Source organism: Melospiza georgiana, chromosome 3 (genome assembly GCF_028018845.1).
Source record: "Melospiza georgiana isolate bMelGeo1 chromosome 3, bMelGeo1.pri, whole genome shotgun sequence".
Lineage (NCBI taxonomy): Eukaryota > Metazoa > Chordata > Aves > Passeriformes > Passerellidae > Melospiza > Melospiza georgiana.
In genome coordinates this window covers 61,686,064-61,709,951 of record NC_080432.1, presented here as the reverse complement: position 1 = coordinate 61,709,951, position 23,888 = coordinate 61,686,064, and the positions used below count along the sequence as shown (strand labels likewise).

General features: G+C 39.6%; 1 protein-coding gene across 1 annotated transcript in view; it reads right to left on the bottom strand.

The window, feature by feature from the left end:
• Positions 1 to 16,429: 16,429 nt before the first annotated feature.
• SHPRH (SNF2 histone linker PHD RING helicase) overlaps positions 16,430 to 23,888 on the bottom strand; it is a 48,481-nt gene continuing 41,022 nt past the window's right edge. Inside the window, exons 26-30 of the mRNA XM_058020354.1 lie at positions 21,607 to 21,699; positions 20,974 to 21,060; positions 20,351 to 20,529; positions 18,398 to 18,478; positions 16,430 to 17,175 (exon numbers count right to left, since the gene is read on the bottom strand). Of these exons, the coding sequence (XP_057876337.1) occupies positions 17,079 to 17,175; positions 18,398 to 18,478; positions 20,351 to 20,529; positions 20,974 to 21,060; positions 21,607 to 21,699 (537 nt within the window). The 3' untranslated portion in view covers positions 16,430 to 17,078. The remainder of the gene's footprint in view (positions 17,176 to 18,397; positions 18,479 to 20,350; positions 20,530 to 20,973; positions 21,061 to 21,606; positions 21,700 to 23,888) is intronic.

Sequence of the window (23,888 nt, the reverse complement as noted above, 5' to 3'; positions counted from 1 at the left end):
CCTTTTCTGCCTCTCACCCCCCTTCACCAGCCAGGGGCTGGGAGTGCACATGGAGCCAGGAGGGGACACAGCTGGGACAGCCGACCCCAGCCGACCCCAGGGATATTCCAAACCATATGGGGTCATGCTCAGCATACGGAGCTGGAGGAAGAAGGAGCAGGGAGGCGACATCTGAAGTGATGGTTTTTGTTTTCTGAAGTAATCTACCCATGTGATGGAGCCCTGCTTTCCTGGGATGGCTGAACACCTGCCTGCCCAGGGGAAGCAGGGAATGAATTCCTTGTTTTGCTTTGCTCATGCACGCAGCTTTTGTTTTCCCCTTCAGCTGGGTGTATCCCAAGCCAGGAGTTTTGTCACTGCCCTGATTCCTGATTCTGTCCCCCTGCTGTGTGGCAGCTGGGGTTAAACCACACACCTACATAACAGGTGACATTTCCCAGGGCTTCAGTCTCAGCACATTTTATGAATCAGCTGCCAAACTCGAGAAAGAAAGCAACAACAAAAAAATTGTCTGGATGGAAATCAAATGGATGTTTATCTCTGATAAAACAAGCAGACCAACAAACAGGAACATTTTGAACCAATTCAAATGTTCAGCTTTTCCCAGAGGTTAATTGCAAAATGAGAAATTATTTTAAAGCCATATAAATATATTTCTTTCTGAAGGCACTGAAATAATTTATTTATTTTTCTGACATGAAACAATTAATTAAAATATCAAATATTTCAGTATTCTTATAATTCTGTCCTCTTTGGTTTAACTGGAGCATATTGCCAAATTCACCTTCAAATTATATGTTTCTGCCCCTAACCCTGCCATCTTACCACTAAAAAGTAATTTTTCAACTAGGTTTGATTAATGGTCTGAGAGAATAATAAATTGCTCAGCATTCTGTAAGAAGTCAAAGCACAACAGTAAACACCATGTAGGTGCTTCCTATCCATTTCCAGCAGATGCAAGCAAAGAACAGCTGGATTCTATTGTGTTCATGCTGTTTTCCACATTATCTGTTCACCTGAAATGCAAGTCACTGTGCACCACTGACTGTAGGCAGGAAACAAATAGGAATGCAAGTCTCTCACAGCTCAGCAAAATACATGGTAAAGTGAGAAAATAGAAGATTTTTAACCATCAACACATTTTCATTTGACTCAAATAGACAGGATCAAAAAAGGATTTTCACATGATAAACTGAGCCAAATGTAATTTTATGTCACTTGTGATAAGGGATGTAAAGATTGTAATCTGTTCATGTGAAAGTAAGAAAAAAGAGACAGATAAAATATTCCAGACTGGGAATTGCAAAGCAAACCTTTACTCTTGTAGAAATATTAATAGAATATTAATACAATAAGACCAAGGCTTCATTGCAAACTCTCTTGTACTTAAAGACTCCTGATATTTTTTTAACATGCTATCCATCAAAATTCACAGTGAATGAGGCAAGATTCCCAGCTGCTGCTGGAGGGGACAGTGACAGAGGCCTGATGATTCCTTGTCAATGCTTCAGAAGCCCATGACTGAGTGACAGGAATAACCTCTCATCATCTCAGGAAAGAGCCTTTAGGAAAGATCTTCCTCATCTGACTTCCCTGAGGCTCTGCTGATTTATGCCTGATGGGAAACATGTCTTGTGTCATGTGAAGTCCTTGCAATGATCAGAAGAGGTTTGCAGATGCATTTACAAAAGGAATGGGATAGATGGTTTTGGTTTTTTTTTTCCCTAGCATTCTGATCTTTCACTACACTGATGGCCTGGAGTTGTCTCCTTGAGCTACCACCCCTATTTCTAATTTCCAAAAAGAAAAATTCTATTTTCTTTAGTACTGAAAGAATTATAAAGAAATAAAGAGAAAATGGTTTGTCATTTCTGCTGTTTCCTCTGACACAAGGATGTCTAGTGAGCCATCTAAATTCAGATTAAAGTCTAGAGAGCTCAATGTACTGCAGGAGCTGTCTCTCCACAGCATTCACAGTCTAACATTATCTGGCTGTCCAAATTTGGTAAGTTTTACCTTATTCAGTGAGTCTCACTACAGGAATATGTAATTGTCACTGAGATAAAATGAAATTACACAGATTACAAGGGAAAAAGCCCGTCAGATGAAGGCATAAAAATACCCTATTTATTTCATGTGGGTGAATATTTCCCAGAATCTGAGGATTCATTTCAAAAGAAAGGTACTTGGAATCTCCACCTCAGTCAGGTCCTTGGCACAGACAAGGGTTTCAATGATTTCTATATAAACATTAAAGTTAAGCACTTGGGTTCATACAGCTGAGGCCAGTTTGATTCTTCATCCTATTCATCCTATTTCAGATTTACCATAACCTTCTTACCTAAAGATCTACAAAAGATTGCAGGATTGAAATTTATGTGGAAGTACAGCTGTTCTGAGGCTCAGTCACAAAAAGTACGATGAAACAAGTACAGCAAAGGCAGAAAAGTTAGAATGTCTATTTAATTAATGTCTATGTCTATTAATTTCCTATTACTTTGAGCATTATATACATCCTGAATAGAAAATATATTCTCCATGAAACAGATTTTTGAAAATGCTGATTCAAAAATGTAAAAAAAAATTTAAATATTTTGACATTTTAGAATGAATAGTTCTTATTTTAAGTCAATAGGACAAAGAATTGTGAGATTCTTGCTCAAACCCTTCATGTTTCCACTCCATCTTGTAGGCTGTTTTCTTCCCTGTGACCTACCTCTTGCCACTCACTGCAGCTTTCCCATAAATCCCAACAGTGCACCTTGGACCCTGGGATATGTGAGGCAATTAGACTGGCAGTCTCAAAGGAACATGACTCAGGGAAAACTTTTACAGGAGCTGAATATTGTATTTAAGGTGTATTTTGCCTAGAAATCCCAGGTCAGCAGAGCAACCTGAGCAGAATGACAACTTTGCACTCCACCTGCTGGCATTGCCTGCTGAGCCCATAATTAGTGTGATGCTGTCTGCAGTACAGAGCTAGTCCAGCTCATGAACAGGTCTAAGTTTTAGGAAAATATTTCTTCCCTTTGACTTATGTTCAGATCAGTCTTTTACCCCAAGCATGGGCTTTAATGAAGAGCTCTGCACTGTTCTGCAGAGGCCAGAGGTAAATTTGTGTGTGCCTGGCTCTCAGTGCAACAGGCTCCCCTCGAGAGAGCCGTCAGCAGCTCTGAGGGACATTTCCCTGGGTCTGCTGGCCTGCCTGCCTGCTTGGCAGCCCTTTCCTTTAGGAAACTGATGCAGTGGGGATGGACATCTCAGGAGACAGAACTTAGTCTGGAAACTCATCCCTGATTGTGTGAGGGGATGACTCAGAGCCCCTTCATGAAATCTTATCATGCTCTAATCGAATTTAGCAGTTCCCTGACTCAGAGATTGCTGGAACAATATTTCAGAAAAACAGTAATTACTGCCCCACACCTTGTCACACAGGGTGGTTAATGATCACTGAAATTAGGAACCAGCCCAACACCTTTTCCACTGGTAGCAATAGAGACTCAATAAATCTTTCATGCATGATAGCAAACAACCTGCATCATTAAAACCATTCTGTTACTTTTTTTTCTTTTTCATAGGCCAATTCTTCAGTTGTGAAATACATTGCAGTCTTTAAAAACTTCCTTTGGGAAATAATCTAAGCAACTATTTGGGCCTGACCCCTTCTTTTTTCTTACACAAGCCACCCACCCACAATTTTCTTAATAGAGAACAGCACATGAATTCATAGAAATGCAAACATTTCCTATGCCAGTGTCTTCTTAAAAAGAGCAACAAAAGTCTTCTGAGTAAAAACTAAACAAGAAACCAAGCCTACCCTATGCTCCAGTATTAGTAATACCACAGCTTCCCCTTTTGGAGTTTTACCAAGGGGCCTTACAGCCATAGCATAGAGTTAAGGTTGAGACCAGCACTGGATCAAGGCATGGCTCAGTTGTCAAGTGGCTCTGGAATTCCAATTTGGAAACCAGTACAGCAACCTGGAGGATGGTTAAGGGATTAAGGAAAAAAACCCAAAAAAACAAACAAAAAAAAAAAAAAAAAAAAAAAAAAAACAAAAAAAAAAACACTCCAATTTCATAAATGCAATCCAAGGTGTTTATTTTAAATTTCATTAATGCTGCTAAACATAGATTCTGGGGATTGGCTGGTGGAGATCCAGAATATTTATGTGTTGTGTGCCAGAGCTGAAGCACCTCTTCCCTCACCTCTGTGCCTAGCACACTGTGTTTCCAGAAAAAAAGGGCAGGAATGGAAAAGAACATCCTTTGTTTTTCCTGTCAGATGCTCAGACCTCAGCAATCAGTGCAAGGAACAAATCCTAATGTGGAGTTTGCATTACAGCATGTGTAGCTTGCTTTTCAGGTTCTTGTTTGCAATGACCCTCTTGGTGCTGCTTACACAGCAGCTTCCAAAGGCTGACCTGGGTACAATTATAGACACTCAGAGACTGGGAGGTACTGACACCTTTGGATGGGGTAGGGAAGAGTGGAATGTTTACCCCAGACTGTGTACCAAAGAGGCTTTCCTGCCCCTCAGTGTGAAAAGGGAATTTTGATGAACTGCCCAGTAAGGGTGCTGGAACCAGAAGGCTTTGGAGGTGCCTACTCTGACACCAAATGATGGCCTGACAGGACTCCACGCCAGTGTGCATCAGGCCTGAACATTCCCTTTTTCCATGCACAGCTCACTCTGATTTACAGCTGCACTGGCAGCAGAGCAACCGCAGCTGAGTGCCAGAGGAGCTGATCTGAAAAACACCTGAAGCACCAGAGCAGTGACCCACAGACACTCCCACAGAAGACTGCAGCAATCTCCTCCCATTGGCAGTGGAGAGAGCAGAGCTCAAGCTGAAAAATGATCTGATAGAGGAAGGTCCACATGTGTGTTCCCCTTTCTTTAGTGTATATATGAACTCTCTGGGAAAAGTAACAAGGAAATACTGGGTATTGCAGTAATAGTGGAGAGGCAATATTCAGCTTCACTTTGCTATAACAGCAAATCCAGTTGGTGATGTGGAAGAGAAGATCTCCAGCCACAAGAGCTGTTAATTCGAGTGTGACATCCTCTGGGGCTCAGCTCCTGACCAAGTGAAGCTGTGCTGGCAGAGTTTCTGAAAAAGCACCAACAAGAAGTACTGAACTTCCCCCTCTGGTAAATGAGGGACAGAAACCCAGCAACATCTCTGGTTCAAGGCTGGGGCTAAGATCCCAAGAAGGTGATCGTGCCAGGCAGCATTTTCACAGTGAAAAAACCGTGACACCTTCTATCCAACCTTTCCAATTATTTGTACAACCTCTGGTATTTTGCACAATGAAGAGAAGATTATTTCTTGTGTTTGCAGAGTTTGCACAGGGAGAGCTCCAGCTCTCTGTTTACCACTGAGTCACCAGCTTAACATCAACTTGACCAATGCACGGGAAGCTGCAGCCAGTTACTTCCACCTCAGTGGCAGCAGCAGCTCCCTCTCACTGCCAGCTAACCCCTGGCACAGAGCTCTGCAAATGCTCTTCCCACACTGCAGACAAAGTTCCTGCTGGTTTAGGACCAGTTCTTACTGTAACTGAAGCAGTTTATGATGGTTTTTATGCACAAATTGTGATCCAAATTGCCTCGGTGGCTATCTGTTTTAACTTTACTTGCCGGAGTGGCTTGTGAGGTGCAGGATGTAGGAAAAAAGGCTAAATCAATTTCTGCTTTGAATGGATGATTTGTATTTAAGAAGGGGTTCAACTGAGAAACAAAAATGAAACCATATGTTGTATCTAACTCAGAAAGTCTGATGCACAAGGGAAGTGCATCCAAAATACAGCTTTTCCATAGTAAATATTCATCATCTTCATCCTCAATTTTCATAGTAGTTCACTTACTGTTCTCTTGAAGCAGAGGCTGAGCCTGTAATTATCAAATGATGCATACCCTGGCTCAGGGTAGACTGAGGCTGGAACTCCCAAGGGATGGGAGACAATTGCTCAGCACCCATTACAATTTCACTGACACTTAGAAGAATTAGTGCAATTAGAAATTGCAAGACACAGGAAATTCTCAAGCTGACTCCAGGAATCCATGGAGGCTAATTTTAATCTTCTTGAATGTAGGTTTTCCTGCAGAACAGAAACTGGGGAGCAGATGTTGCCCTAGAGAGCTCAAATATTTTTCTTGGAAGAAACCCTATGCTCCTGTGAAATAGTTAGCAGAGGTCTGATCTGTCTCTCCTTTCTGTAAACATTCTAGTGTTTACAGCAACATCACAATGTTAAGTATTACTCTACCAAATCCACACGTCCCAAGTCATGAAAAACTTCTATGAAGGCAACAGGAATTCGTCTCTGGATAAGGCAAGTTGCAGCTTGCTCTTGATGGATGTAACCAGAGCCAAGTTTACTCTCAGTTGCACTGGCACGAGCAGGACAAAACTCCATAAAGCTCCAGATTTACAGTGGACTGACTGACAGCAAGACATGTCCCTAGATACTGAAACATATCCAAAGGAACCAACTTGTTTGAACATCTCATTGGAAATGGCCGGTGGCACACCTTGCCTTTTGATCTTTCACTCCAGCTGTCACTTCTGTTTGGCTTTTAACTGTTGGAGGTCCAGATTTCCCCTTTCCCTTTGCCACATGCACGCCTAAAAATTTTTGTTCTATTAACACACTTATCTTCCTTATTCAGAATACCATGGATAGTTAAGCAAAGGAAAACTAGATGTAGCAATAATTTCTTATTGTGTGTGCTAGAAAGAAAAAATTTCTCCCCCCAGGCATTACCCATGCACTCCCGCTTTGCTTATTGCAGTTCTACTTCCCACATCCCCATTCCCATCCTTCCTGGATGAGGATTACAGGTCCCAGTCATCCACTCAGAGTTCCTTAAGACAGGGGATCTCTGCAGGGGCTTGTGGAATTGACACAGGGACCATCCTGTGCAACATCAGCCTGGAGGGATTTAGAAGCCAGATTCAGACTCAGCCTTCAGTCACATGCCAGGGGTAATAGATCCCCACCTGCCCAGAGCCAGAGGGGCTTTCCTGCTCCTTCCCAGCCAAACTTCAACATGAAATGGATGTTTTCAGGGTGATTCCACTGAAATCTCACCTTTCCTTTCTGACCCTGTACATCACATGACACTATTTGGAGCAGAAGGGATATCTCTCTCTCCAGCAAGGTGTAAGTGTGCTTCATTAGTGCGAGGGCTGGTACAGGTGATGCCATGAGGTGCTCCCCCCATAACACACTGTCATGGAAGCCTGCATCTCACCCACACCAGCTACTGAATCAACCAGACTCCACTGTGGACTTTCTGTGCAATCATCTTTTTACAACTGCACCCCAAAGAGCCTTGGTGCCTTCCTCTTACACTCTTCACACTTTGCAGTTTGTTCCAAAGTGTAACAGATGTATAAAAGCCTTGATCAATGGCTGCAGTGGTTTTGATGGATGCACTGCCTTTTTGATAGGAAAAATTTATCACCTGCCTATTTACACCTAAGTACTTCAGTATATCAGGTCATAACATGCTCTGTTAATAGCTGTGTTGGTGTTTTCCCCAAGGTCACACTTTTTTCCACATTATTGCTAGAACTGACACCTCTTGAAGAAGACTGCCTGGCTGCTCAGTGGAGGACAGCTGTCCAAAGCTGTCAGCCGAGTGTGGGGGACATGGAAGACAATCCTGCTCTGCCTGCACGCAACGCTCAGCAGCAGGGAGTGCTGCAAGGAGCCCAGCAATTCACAAGAGCCTCTGTGGAGCTGCACCAATAGACAATAAACACCACAGAAAGAGCAGGAACAGGATCCCTTTCTGTGCCAGCAGGCACCGTGTGTGACAGCTGGTGCTACATGGCTCCAGGAGCAGCGTGCCAGCAGCCCTGGGTGTGCAGGCAGCCCAGGAGCAGCCTTGTGCCCGTGCTGGCTGCCCCTGGCCCAGGTGGGCAAGCCTGCTCCCCCCATGGATGGGCACAGGCTGCAGCTCCATCTCCACTCTGCTGCCATCTGGCTCTGGGCATGTCCCTTCACCACCCTCACGTCCTCTGCAGCTTCTGTGCAGTGTGGTGGCAGGTTGTCCCTCCCTGTATAACTGCTCCACAGACCATTTAACTCCACAGAAAATATCCTATCATCATTTGTACCTTGGGTTATATCCCACTTGTGCAGTGCCAGGAAAAATAAGGCCCTGCTGCAGCGCTGTCTTAGAACTCAGTTAAGATCCCTTTTTTTCAATATAATTTCTCATGCTTTGTCAAGAAGTTTGGTTTTATGAGATGTATCAGCTATTTTCTTCATTCTTTAGGTTCTATCTAGGTATAAGTAAGTGCATATTTTTTATATTTTATTAAATTCTAAAAATCTTAAAAGAAATTATAAACAGTAACACATGAACTGCAATATACCCAAGGCCCCAAGAGGTCTCCTAATTATACCACTCTTTTAAAAATAGTTTGTATATATTGGGATTGACCAGGACTGATTTACAGTTCTAGGAAGGAAAATATGATACAACTGATCCAACAGATAACTTTATCAAGGAGATGTCACAGGCTTGGTCTCCATGGAGCAGGAGACTGTAATGAAGAATTGCTGTAGGGAACAGTGAGCTGTTTCCAGAAGTCAGCAGTTTTGGAGCTGGTTTCAACCAACCACAGTGGAAAGAATAATTATGGACCCCTGTGCTTCTACACATATTGTAATTGCAGTTTTGAATAACCATTATTTACATATTTGCAGAGCATTCCTATCAACTGATACTATTTAACAGGTAACATCTATCAGACAACTCAGTCATGTACTGAAGAATAGAAACACAAATGATTAAGCCCTGTCTCTCAGAAGGGGCACCAGCTATTCTTCCACAAACCAGGAAGATGGAAAGAAAAGGTAATGAATGTTACATCAGTCTGTAGCAGGTGATTATTTCAGTAGCAGGTTAATTTAAAACAAAAATTTATGTTCACAAAGGCTTTGAAATAGCTGCAAAGCTCAAGAGACACTATGATGTAATTTTGAGAGCAAACTCTGAGTGCAAAAGGAAGGCTATTGACAGGAATGTTAACTCAGAGACCAAGACAACACAAAGTTGTACATTTATCCATATCTGATAATTTTCAAATAAAAATTTAGCTTTGCTACTTTCTAAATAAATAATTTCATTGAAATTACAATAGCTGTATAAAGCAAGGAAACACAGAGGTAATCAAAATACTCTTTTCTTGGCTTATCATCCAGGAATTTCACTTTTGGAACATAACTGAACACTGTTCTTTTCTCTCCTGTGGGCTGATTTCTGAAAGTCACTAATTTGCTGCTGCAAAAGCTGATAAGTTTCAGTTACTTGAACAATTAAATTACAGGACATGAAATCACCTGCAAATTCCTGACAAAATATCTGTTAATATGTAGTTATATGAAAAAAACATTTTCTATCAAAATGTGTGTAATTATAGATTTAAGTCCAGGGTTGGGACTTTGGACTTTAAAACTTCTCCATAGAATCAAGGGCCCCAAAAAATGGCCAAAAGGTGTCCTGTGCCCAAAAGGTGTCCTGTGCCTGAAGAGTGGAGTGAGTGGAAACTTAAATACTCTTCAGAAAACCTTTCCTCTCTATTTTAGAATCAAATCCCCCAGGACAGGGCTGGACACCCCTCTCTACCATTCCCCCACTCTCACATTTGTCCTCTATGTTACAGCAGCAGCAGCTGTAGGTAAGCAGAGGTACAACCTCCCTCACCTCATTTGCTTTGATGCTTCATGTCCTCTAATTCTATTCTAGAGGCTTTTAATAAGAGCTGCAAATGATTCAGGGTCGCTCACCTTTGTTAAGAACAAGTAATAGAAAAGAAATACACACTCCACAGGGAAAAAAGAAAAGCCCTACCGAACAGCAGTAGCTTGTTGATGAACATAGCATATGTTAAGAATTCTAGAAACTTTAGAGGAAATCTATGCTTACAAGATGTTTGAAGATTACAGTACACAAAAGGAGATTCCCCAGAAATATCCATGGCATGTCCTTCATTTGACACAGCTGGCTCAAACCTTTGGCAAGATTTCTCAGCCCTCGTTTCCCTGCACAAGAGGACTGGGCTGGGCTTACTGCCTCTCATCCCCACAGCAAACATTCTCAAGGGGCAGAATTTCCCAAGTGGCAATTACAAAGTTCACTGTCTTGCCCCTTCAGAGGCACTTGGTAATTTACAGCAGAAGTGATTAATTATCTTGCCTCTATTAAACAAAACTTGCCTGTTTGGTTCAGGAAGGGTAATCTATAAAAGTATATATTACAAGTTTGAACCACTATCCTTCACAAATCCACAGCAAACTTTTGACTGGGGAATCCTATGACTTAGGTGCACATTAAAACATGTATCCCAGGGGCTAAAACTTTTTAATACTAACATTTGTTCAAGCACTGCAAAGCCCTGTGTGTTCAGAGTCCAAGAACTTTCAGTAAGAAAGTGACTAATATCTCAAATCTGAAACACAGAAATGTGCCACTGCATTTAGATGAACATTTAGCTCCAATGAATAGGCTATACTTGCAATCTTTCACCCTTTGTTTATTCATTGCTCGTATCAGTGACTCATTCCTCCCACAGAAAAATCAGCAGAAGGGCACTCAGAGGAACATTTTACAACTATTCCTCATTTGTCCCCCTCAACCTCCTCCAGCTCCATCTAGTACAGATTCCACCTCCCCTGCAGCACGTGCAACAGCAGCAAATATGAATGGATCACCTGGTCTCAGAGATATCCCCTCCATCTCTTTTCTGGTTGGTGGTGAAGTGCTCTGAGCTTTCTACCTCTGTGGCAGGAATTGTAGGGTAGAATGTCTTTTAACCAGATCTGCTTACAAGATCTAACAACGGGGGCAGCAGTTACCTGGTATAATCATGTCCACAACTCCTACCTTACTGCATTAAGATTTTGTAGAAGGCTAGAAGAGAAACAACACATTTCAATAATATCAGGTATAATGAATATAATTGAGGTTAGTCTAGAAGTCTGTAGTTTCCATGAGGGTCTTCCCTCATGTCCTTCTTGTAAACTGGAAGAACATTAGCTGGCTTCCAGTCAGCAGGGACCTCCCCAGACCCTTGGTAGATGATTAAAAAGAGTTCTTCCATATCATACACCAGCTGCTTCAGAATGCTGGGATGAATCCCATCAGGCTCCACAGACTTGTGAACACTCAGCCAGTACAGGTAGTCCCTTACAATTTCAGCATTCATAAATGGAAAGTCACTGTTCTCACATTTGTGAGCCTCCATCTCAGGAGACTCCAAGAGTGACGAGCCAAAATTCCATCAAGGTAACAAGAAAGGCAGTCTAGATTTTCTTCCTTAAACAAATGACATAGTCAAGAGAAAGTCTGACAAATGAAGATCATCTTAGCATAAAGAAGTGACAATTCATAGCAACATAATATGAATCCCATTAGCTCACTTGCTCCCACAGGATAGAAGGAAAAGCAGCATAAAACTCCCCACAACTATCTAAGCCAGCCCACACCAACAATTTACATTTTGAGACACCCTACAAGCAGTCAGACCTTACACTTGGTAGAATTTGGAAAGGTAGTTTCTACCCAATGTGAAGGTTACTATCAAACCAAGAGATGTTATATCATGGAAACAATGACACCTGTTCCTCAACTGATAAAATTTGGTTGGTGTCCAGTTCAATGAATGGGGCTGGGCACTTGCTTGTGTAAGCTCTATAAATACACAAAGCAAAGGAACTTGGAAGGGAGCCCTGGAAGGCTGATATCTTATACACAGAAAAAAGCCAAAGCAGAGGTTTACAAGTATCTTACAATCCAATTGTCCAAGAATTACTCTAGTACTTAGAAACCCCATGTCATCTACACCAGGTGACTTAATTCCTTAACAATATTTGAAAGCTCCAATTTCAATACCTGTCCTCTTTACACACTGTATGACAGTAGAATACAGAGTGCCTATTGGGGCTTGAATTCAATACTACAGTGAATCAGTCATTTCCTATTCCTTCCTCCTTCTCTAAAGAAGGGAAGTCAGTGGATACACTGTAATTTGTGACAGTGGCTCAGGTGTACTTTATGATCTCCAAAACCATAGACTTGGCAAGTAAAAACTTGTAAGCCTCATTTCTTACTCAGTAAGTAGATTACTGGGGGGCTTTTTGTGTGCCAGTTGCACAATATAAAATCAGATATACAGAAGTTAAAAGACTGAAATTCAGTATCTGATTCTACAGTGGTGAAGAAGATGGGTAAATGAAAATATTACCAGTACAAAAAAGAACTTATACCAGGCCACTGCTGCAACATAAGCCACAGCACATATTAGAGTTGAGGTGGCTACAATACACAGAATACCATCATACAATTCTAGAAGGCTTCAACCCATACAGAGTAACACCTTATCACGTCAGAAGCCTTCAAGCATTGGCCCACACACAGGAACCCCACATCACTTCAGAAGGCTGCAAGCATTGACTCTTCTTGTTGTTTAGCCCAACCTTTTATACCCTCACATTGATGCAGTGCACCTGTGTGCCTCTGTTCCCTTTGGTGGTTGGTCAGTGCCCCTGGGCACTCCAGCTCTCATTGCCTTCAGTGCTGCTCACCTGCTGCTCACAGCTGGGGCCATTGGGGATGAGGCTCCGTGCAGCCCCACTCCCAATCACCACAAACTCCACGCCTGCAGGCTACAATTCTCTCTGCCTCAGATACTTTTCCTGTGATACAGTAAGCTAGTTTGACTGTAGCCATTTTATGGATTATAACTCTTTTACTCTACTTCCACTGACCAAACACAAACATTCTTTGTAACAAACTGAGCAAGCTGGGGGTGGGTGGAGGGTGGGATGAGATGACCAACACAGTAAAAAACACAGGCAGAGGGAGAGACAGATGTCTTGCGCCTTATTTTTTTCTCCATTATGAAATCCATTTAATCTACATTTATAGCATATAATCTTGTAAAGATCTCACTTGTTTCAGGCAACCAAAAAAGGAAGAAAAAAAGCACAGGCACAGTGGCTTTGTAGCTCACCTTTCAGTCTAGAGAAAAGCACAGCATAAAGATTTTAAGCAGTGAGTCTTTAGATTATGCTTAGAAATGGGCTTTATTTACAGCTAGACAAAGCCCTAGATTTCTAGGTTTTCCTTAGAAACTCATCTGATTGCTTACCTCGAGAGAGCAATAAATTTCAAGGTTAATTTTTTCTTATACCAGTCAATGCAAGATTGACCAATACAGACCTTTTCTCTCCAAATTAACCGAAGCACAGTTTCAACTGAACAAATAAATCTGTGACTCCTGAAAGGGGTAATGTACTCATAAGGACTGCAAAAATGGATGGAAAGAGGAAAGCACTGTGTCAGAAGAGACAATTGTAGCAAGCTGTTAGCTGATCCCCAGCTAGAGTCCAGACAGAATTTTACAAGAGGAGTTATGTCTAATTATGAGTTTAACCAGACACAATTATTTTTTATCTCTGTAGGATCCCACTCACAGATAACTCTAACACACCTGCACACACTGGCAGATGTGTGGTTTGGAAGGCCTGTCTCACAAAAAGCATCATCAACTCTGTCCCGTTCTAAATATGAAACTTGAATATGCAAGAGAAGACTGAGGTAAATATTCTTCTATGGTACCTCACCTGAAATACACTACAATGAAAATTGTCATATATCCTGGACTTTCATTAGAATGTTAAAAAGTTAATTCACAGGTTAAGATGTAAACTTATTCCTGGCATAGGCTGATTTAGAGAGCAAGAGGGAATCTTAAATAACAAATTCTCTTAAAGATCCACAGTGACATTCACAGAGCTCAATTTAACAACACAAGTTTAACACCTCAGTTTCCAAGATGATCAAATTGTGTGGTTCAAGGAAGTTCACTATTTGCATCAAGCTTTTACAGATACCAAAATGACAGCTCTGTTTTACAAGGCACTGAACTTTATATAGAGTGAGAAAACCTGTCCCAAAATCCTCATCAACTACAATTAAAAAACCTCTTGACATTCTTTGTTATGGAAATGAAAGAGATTAAAAGTCAGCACTGAGGTCTTTGGAAACAGGTGAAGCCTCATTTTTCAAGGGAATGACTTCACCAGGTAAGTAATACTGTTAACCTGGATCATATTTACATGTTTTAGCAGGAGAACACACGAGAATCTGGTACATACCTCTGGTAGGTCCACACAAATGTTATGCAAACACTGCAGTCAGTATTTATAGGTTTGTGTCTTCTGTGGAAAATCCCATTTCTATGAGTATACTGGAAGTCCTAGGAAAGGGCAGACTTTGTTCTCAGCTAAGATACTGTCTTTCAAAAGTGTTTTGATAGAAGGCAAAACCATGACAGTACTATAAAAACAAGCTTATTGTTCTTTGATAAGAGAAAAGCACTGCAGATGTACAAGCTACACCGTCAGCAGGAAAAAAAAAGAAAAAAAAATTCATTTAATGAGAAGTCTCTTAAGATGTCTGAAAGAAAAACCTTTGTCAGATACTAAATATTGCAAAAAAATGGAAAAAAGCATTAAATTTAGTCTCTGTGTTTGATATTATGTAAAACTTGAAGAGTTCATTTTACTACTGACACTGACTATATAGTCTGATGGTTCAACCCTCCAATTTCAAGAGGTGCTTTAACATGACTCATGCCAGATTTTAATGTAATATATCCAGAGCTCTAGGTGCTGTTGCTCCAGGGCAGTCAGGAGAGCACCTAGAACCAGATTTTCTGGCATCCCATGCTGTTATATAACACAAGGTAAACCAGGACTAAAGACTCATGCAGTGGTTGATAAGAAGCTATGCTTTTGGTTAGGATTGCAAAAGCCACATATTTATAAATAATGAAACCATCATATTTATATAAATAAGCCTGATGCCTTAAGATTTTAGTCTTTTTTTTTTTTTTTAATCATGTACTGCATTAGTGCATAACTCTAAACTCCATATAAAGTGTTAACTACTGTCTTCACATTTTGGTCAGACAAAGCAGTTCCTCTAGGCCTAAAACTCAAGGACACCCTACAGCCTCGGGCCTGAAAAGTATAAAGAAAAGTGAATTGGGAGTGTGTGGACTGGGGGAATATGACTTCATTACCTGAAGCTGTAATTGGAGCATTAATCCCCTGATTTGCAAGTAGACCAAACTTGTATCAGTCAAATTTGTGACCATCATCCCTAGCCTTGGGGAGGCTTCATCTGCCCTCAGTGTACCTGAAGGCCCTTCATTAAATATATCCACTTTTATCCTTTTAACTTTGTTGGGCCTCTTTTTCTAGGTAAGCCTGAGAAAGGCATCAAGCCAAGAACATGAAGAGGCTGGGAAACCTCTCATAACTGACCTTTTTCAGTTTGCCTTTCTGTCTTCACATTAATTGACAACGATTCTTCCCACGTCTAGTTAATTAAAATGGGAGCTATGAATGTAAACACTATGTGCTTCCACAGTTTGTAGCACAAATACATCATTTATCAGAGTGAATAGCAGCTTCTTGTGCAGTCACATTGTGTCATATAATATCAAAATTATCTGAAGCTGATGAGGAAATTGGAATGTTGCTGTCCTCAGAGTTCCTGGAGTGTCTGTACAGCATGATCTCCAGCACACTGTAAAATAATTTAGGCTGGAAGGGATCCATGGAGGCCATCTGGTCCAACACACCACACATAGCAGGACCAGCTTCGAAGGTGGATCAGGTTGCTTAGGGTTATTTGAGTTCCCAGTATGTTCAAGGATGGAGATGTCAGTTTCTGTGTAAACTGCTTGATCAATCTTATCTAAAGAAGACCCCACCATCTATTCCATTTCTCTTGCTGCAAACTGAGGGAAGTAGCCTGTTGCTCACACATACACATTTGCCCACTTGTTAAACACAAAATTGTGTTTAACGCCAACTGCACAACTGAAGTTGCTTTTGTAATACCTTCAGAAATTAATGTTATATAAAAGCACATCCATACCCAATGCCAAAAGGCTTAAAATTTATCTTGCCTACCTTCAGCACTCTGAAAGTTAGCCTAGATGTCTTTTCCAAACTATCTACTGTCAAAAAGGCAGGGTAGAGTATTCTTGCATATCTAAAGATGAAGCTTCACAAAAGTTCCATTTCTCTCCACACTTTTTCTAACTCAGACCAGGCACCTAATAACTAGCCTGCCTACCACAATTTAATGTATTTTGTATATTTAAATTGATGCATCTTTAAGGAGAAGAACTAGAAAAAAGGTCAGGGTGAGACAATGCATAGACACACCAAATAATTACGAAGTGATGAGCAGTGTAACCAATTAAGTTTTGAAAATTCTGTAGCAAATGCTTTTCTTGTTTTTTCAAACAGAGCACTAACTTAGTCACAGCTTCAAGTGAAAAAATGTACAGCAAGTTTGACTCTTTAACTGATCACCAGACCAACACACATACAAAAAGCATAATTTAATTATCATCTTTTTGCCATGAGTAAGCATTAACAATGAAATATTTAACTGTCAAAAGTCTTTATGAATATCTAAAGGCCTAATACAAATATCCAAACTATTAGTAAACATTTGTAATTTGAAGTGTTAACAATAGGACATTTAATAACTCTGCATTAAATCTAACAAGCCTTTTCTAGAAGAATATTAATTTACAATCATTCTTTCTAACAACTCTTTGTACAATAAAAAAAATTAGATTTGTATTTTTTTGCTTCCCTTTCCCACCCAACCACCCACATAGTTTTGTTCTCAGACTGAGCTAATAGCCGTTCAAGCCTGATGGTAAAAGTCTTCTCAACCAAGGGTCCAAGATCTCGGTTTCAGCATCCAGCTCAAATTCTCTTTGGGAAAAAAAAATCCATATTTTATAATGTGCAAAGTGCAACTTTTATCCAGTGCCATCAGAAGTGTGTGCTGCTATGAATATTACCAAAGAAGAAATCAGTAAAAATTAAGACTTCTCAATTTCCGATTGCTCTCTTATGGATAAATGTTAGATGATGTCTATAGGAATGACAGATCAGGTGGATTTTATCCTGGTGCTTACTGGGTCAGGTACTTTCCAATTTCATTAGGTCAAACCAATGTTTTTACTCAAGTTCTTCAGTTTCCTCTGTGAAAAGGTCAGCCAAATCTGCCACTGTCAACACTGAGGCTTCTGACTGTTTCATGGAAGAGCTCGTGTGGCTGTGGGAAAAAATTGTATATTGGAATCAGAGAAAGAATCAGTGTAAGAAATGAGCTGAGTGCACTGAAGATAGAGCACACAGTTCAGTGTCAATACCTGCCCAGCTTTGAAGCTCAGCAGGAAAGCACACCTTCTGTCCAGGAAGCACATACACTCATCAGCTACTGCTCCTGCACATTCTAAGTAAGATAAAAAGTCCATCTACTGTCCCCAGTGTGGTCAACACCAAACACCGCAAAGGCAGCAGAACATGGGATAACCCACCTTGACCTCTTAACATTTAAGGGATTTGCCTGAGCTTCCAAGCATGAGGTTTAACATCACTTTCAAAACATTAGCCCTCATGGGATCATTCAACCATTGTACATTTATCCAAATTTTATGTGCAAAAGTAATGCTAATTCACGGATAAGGAGAATAAATCATTCTTGAAGAGCTAAAACTGAAATCTTCCATAACTACAGCTAAAGATGTGCAAGTAATTTTTAGTTTCATGATCTGTAACAGGGAAAATTTCCTTAAACAAAGGCCTCCTCCTAGATCTGTCATGTGTATACCATCTGGTTAAAAGGTACAAGCCTCTTACACTGTCTGCATAAGGAATGTAAATAGCATTTTTGGTCCTGCTCCAATCCATCACTGCTTATAGATTTTGGAAAGATAAACCACAGTGAGAACTGCTTTCTGTGCCTGCACATCTGCCTCATGTATGACTGACTTAGCATCTGGGCAATGCTTGCACGGACTGTGAAACCAAGAAGTGTGACACAGCACCGTCAGATGAGATTTGTAGGATTAAAAAAATAAAATAACATAAGAAAGAACCCATGTCCTGTGTTAGAGTTTATAACATATTGTTGCTCTAGTGGCAGGCTTAGTGCTACTCCATCAATTGCAATGTTTTTATACCAATGAACATAGGTAAACTGAAAAGATAAATCATACCATAATACATAATTTATTACTTGGGCTTTTATGAAATAAAAGACACAAAACATAACCAACATATTTCCCAGAGAATTAAAATACCTTAAGCTGCAAGTTGCTGGAGACAAGTTAAAACTTTTGAAGTTTTAAAACTGTTTTGCAATCAAAATAGTTTGAAGAGCAGTTAAAATTTATATATAAGATGTACATTCCTAACCATAATAAAAGTATGGTGGAGAACCACCTTTTCATTTTCAGTGCAATAATGACATTTAAAAAAAAATCAACACATACCTTCTATCTACAGTTTTCAGCATAGTCTGCATTCTCTCTTCTATTGTTGCTTTTATCAGGAACCTATGAACAATCGTAGATCTGAATGTGTTTGAAAAAAAGAAAATGCCACCATAAGTGAGCAGAAGTTTTACTGTTACTGCCAAAGTTTACAACTATATTTTGTCTCATACTAATTCTATTAAAAGTGTTGAAAATATGCCTCTGGTTTTTAAGAAATGAATGTTAGAAGTGATTAGCAACTTCCATTGACATTTCAGAATGCTTAGTGCTTCCCTAGAAACACACTTTCACTTTACTGATCACACACTAAATGAATGTAAGCTGTATTAACTAAAATCCTAATGTAGATACAAGGCTAAGTTCTGCTCTGTGTGTCCTTAACAGAAACATTCCTCCAGAGCCAAAAGAAAAAAGAGTTTTGCCCACTGGTTATATACAATGTTTGTACTTCATTGTCACAAATTATTCCAAGAGACAAGAGCTCAATGTGATGGAAAATTAAACCTAATATCCTGAGTTTTAATAATACTATTTTTGAAGACAGCAAAATATAACAATTTTTTTTTAAGAAGTCAGTAACTGTAGTCAGGTAAACACTGGTAAAATATAAAACCCAAAATGTCAATAAATGCACCACAAAATGAAAATTCCATTTACGAAATAAATTTTCATTCCATTTATAAAATAAAATTCCAAAAAAGAAAGCAGTAATTTAGAAAAGCGACAGGCACCAGAAAGTGAAATAGAAAACAGTCAGATCCAAAGATAAAAATGAAAAAGCACCCCATGCTCTCCAGTATAAACATTTTTCAAGGTAAGAACCCTTGAAAATGCTTAGATGATTTTCAGGTCTTAGGTTGAAACTTTGGCAGGCAACATTTCACAGAAGAATAAAGGAGGAATGCTTTTGGATTCACAGGCAAAGGTCTACCCCCAAAAAAGAGAAGTAAATAAGAACTGAACTGGTAATAGTTGCATCAGTGACACTAAACAAGAATATTCCCTAATGCTCAGTGCACTTGGAACACAGCCCTTCTTAAAAATAAGCCTAGCTGAAATCTTAATTCTTAAAAAGTACAATGTACCTTGGTGGTTTTATTGCAAGGTTTTTGCAGCACCTTTCGTCCCAGCATCATGTAGAATTGCACTGTGGGCTGCTGCAATCAATCTTTCCCTCACAGTTATAATTCTATGCCCTCACAGTTAATTCAAAATCTTTACCAACACACAAATATCCACCTGTTCATAAACATTCTTTCATATACATGCTCCTTCATGTCCACCTCTCTCTTTGCTTTCATTTCCAGAACACAACCCCCACTATTATTCTACAGTATTTTTATTCCAGAATTGACTGCAGTTATTTTTCTTCTCCATGTACTGGGCTTTAATTTTTTTTTTTATAAAGTAATGAGACCTTAGAAAAAACACATACATCTCATAGTTGAGAACAAACTTTCTAAAACCTTTTTCAAGTGTTCAGTACCACCTATGTCAGAGCAACAACACTGAAACAAACAAGAGACATACAAATTCATTAATTTCTTCAAAAAGACAGGTGTGAGGGCAGAACTGCCCTCAAGATTTATAAACTTGTCAGTTCTAATGAGAATGTGCTATAACTTTCTTTTTGGAAAAAAACTCAACTAAAAAAGCTCCAGAAGAAAGAAATAAAAAAGCCCCAACAATTTATGGAGCTGAGAATGACCAGTTAGAAAGAGCCTCTCAAGGAATCTCAGGCCATGCCTGAATGTAGCCATATATGACATAAATGATGAGTTGCTCAGACCTGCAAAGCTAAGATATTTCTGGACATTTTTGCAAGCAGAAGTCCAAAGTTAAAAACTAAGGCATCAATGGCACACATAAAATAGGGCAGCAGCTGAACAAGGTTTTTTCAGATCTATTCTGGACCACATCTAAAGCCTTGAACACAACTGCACATCTTACTTTGTTTGGCCAATACGATGCACTCTGCCAATAGCCTGTAGCTCGTGTGCTGGATTCAGAATGGGCTCCACGAGCAGAACATGAGTTGCTTCGATGATGTTCAGTCCATTGGAACCAGTGTGAAGAGGCAGCAGCAAAATATTGATGTTGGGATCATATTTAAATGCAGACAGGTTTTCCTAAAAGGCAAACATCACAGCAGTGTGACAGAAGCTCCAATGCAGTGCGTGGGGGACAAGACTGTATTTTCAACAAATTATAGCAGCTAATACAGGCTCCAGATCGACCATCTTTGCAGGTCTGTCATCCCAGAACAGATACATGACAGTCTCTGGAAGGCATGAACTTCTTGCAACACTGATGAATGTGCCACATCCTTAACTTCCATGCCAATCCATCTTTCTCCAAAGTGAATGTACTGTTTATCTCCAAATGCCTTAAACTAGGACTTTTGAGATTATAATTTTTAGAATTAATAAATTGGAGATCAAAATTTCTGCTATACAAATTTGCTGCTTTTTTAGTTTCTGAAATGAAGCAATGAAGTAAAAAGGATCAGATTAACTTTTATGAACTATGATTTTCCCACTGAAAATAGTTTAAGAAAAATATCCTTTATGTACCTGAAATTTACTAATTCCATTGATCTGAGAAAAAACCATGTTGTTGTCATACAAAGCTTTTGAAATTATATCCAACACATCTTGCCACTGTGAAAAAAAAACAAAACAAAACCACACAACACAATAAAAGTAACTCAACATTACAAACAGCAATGACAACTAAAAAATAATAATTAGCTTCCCTAACAAAAAGTAGATTTAAAAACTTTTCAAACTATTAGGATTTGCAATTCTTGTAAAAAAATTGTGTGCTAGAAACCAAATCTTTCATAAAACTAAGTAAGACAGGTTATTAGAAGATAACTTGAAGGAAAAAATTGGTAGCCATTGAAAAAACAGTTTTACAATGTATCAAAAACATCTGGACATCACATTTAAAATTATCTAGAATTTCTACAGCTTCCATACAAATCTAAGTGTTTGCCCTTTAAAGAAACAAGCTTTCACATCTGCTGACTATGACCATTATTCTTGTTCCAGTTACAAGACTTGCCCTACAAATCCTAAAAACAATCAAGCGGTTGTACCAAGTGATTCAACATTTTGGTAGCTAAACTAGCTCCTGAAAAGATTATGAATGCTTTAAACTCAAAAGACACATGCAAAGACAAGACAGAAAATGGTGATTAATACCGTTGAGAAAACTAAGGACTTAGCCCCTGGATCTTTAAATTGAATTTTCTTCAGTGTTCGGACCACAGCTTCCACTTTGGTGGAGTGACTTCCCTTTGAAAAGTCAAAGAAGCACATTAGTAAAGCAGGATAGTAAAAAACTCCTTCCACAATCATTGCTTTATTAAATGATGTTATATTAGGTCTCTTACACATCTTACATAAAGTTAACAATGATCAGCCTTGAGGAAGGGCAGGTGAGGTAGCACTGAACTACTTTTACCTCTCCCTTATAACACGCTGCATTAGGATCAGCAGAGTGTACCAGCATGAGCAGCACATGGAGAATGAAGTGCCATACAGACACACCCTCGGGTTCTGCATGAGGCAAAGCAGATGGCCCAGGCAGTGCAGTGGCACCAAACGTGCCCATTAGGCCTCCTGCAGTTTAACTTTGTGGAACAGTCTTTAGTCAGTCTTTCAAATGCACATTAAAATTTCCCTACATTCACACCTTTTGAAAATGGACCAAGGGAAAAAAACTACCTGAATGCTATTTATGTTGCTTTTGTTTCTCATTCTGGCAAAATCAAATTTAAGTTCAGTACTATGAAAGCTTGCTAATTATATTTAAAACAGTATGAAAATTGTAAATACAATTGATTATTGAATGATGGTGAGCTGCAATGAAAACATCTTTCTGCATTCAGAACTATTTCAGCGCTTAATGAATCCAATACTTTATTCTACATCTTGTCCATTTTGATTTGTGTACTCTTCCCTATCCCCTTAGGTCACCAAGAGGATACAATGAGATGCAATCCTTTTTCCATCTCCTTCAATACGTACTTTCTATTTCAGCAATTTTACCTCATGTCTTTTTTAAAGAAGCCTTTACTTTCTTACTACACACAAAGTCATTTCAAACTGTGCTAGATTCAGCAGGACAAATACTGTTTTATTTCTGTCTGCACCTGTCTTTTGAACATTGAATTAACTATGTTGGCTCACTACAATTACAGATCAAATTTACTGAAGTCATGCTGTGTGCAGAATTGGCTGGGAAGGATGTCAGCAGTCTCAGCACAAGCTGGGAACCAGTGCTGGGCTCCTTGATCACTCACACATTAGGCAGCTAACATGTGAAAGACTTTCTGCAGACTGTTTTACCAAAGGCTGCAGTAAGCTGTGCCATTTTATTACTCAGGGTCCTCCACAGAGATTCCAACTCTATGTCACAGACATAGAAACTAACCAGCTTTCTTCCACGTCATTTCTGTTGCACCTGGTAGACACTGACTGTCCATCTGACTGTTTGCAAAGTCACATGGACAATTAGAAATGCTTATGTTGGCAGGTCTGAAAGGATGACACATTTGCAGCCCCGTGGCTACTGCCTGCTAATCATAAACACCTACAGTTAGGAGATATAAGCCCAGCCTTTAGGACTTCCTACAGAATTCCAGGGTCATTTATGGCTTTTCCAACACTGTTCATCTCTGATTCAGTGATGACAATCCTGGCTAATATGTTCTAGTAGTCTTTTCCTCAGAAACTGTTTTTACACCTTGTGACAAGTTCTATTTTCCCCTGCTATAGCAGATAGCAGCTTTAGCCACTGTTGTTGATTTTTCCACCCTTCAGATTCCTGTGACTCAGGTGTCACAAAGGTGACTTCGTACAGATCAGTATGCAGAAAAGAACAGCACAATGCTCAAAGTGGGCACAGTCTTTCTCCTCTATTTTTTAAACAAAATAACTGTATAAAGTTCTTCATCCCTTTGTCTACATTATGTTAAACCATATTATACTTATTGAACTTACAAGTGACTAAAACTTTGGCTCACAGCACACACAAAGATCTCAGTTATGTTCTCTATGGAGAGATGAAACTGACAGAAACACTCTTGTTTTTCAGTCTGTCTTAAAAAATGGTATACTACTCATTACCCTTACACCATGAGGTTGTAATTTTGTTAAATATTCAGATGACTATTTATAAAGAAATTGGCTAGATCAAATGAATTATGGAACAGTTAACATAAGAAGCAAACCTAACAAACAATTACCCTCTAACAAACAATTTCTGTCTTAGATGACAGGCTGGCAACACCCACTGTAATACTGACCAGACATAGGAAGCTTTTACAAAACCAAAACATGCAGGGATGCCAGCAATCTCTCTCTCAGTATAAAATGCTTCCATTTACAGTAGTCCTTCTGCATCTAAGGCATTACCTTAAAATGGTTAGTGTCAGTAAAATAAAGTATTAGAAAGAAAGGCTGGTAGTGAATACTTTAAG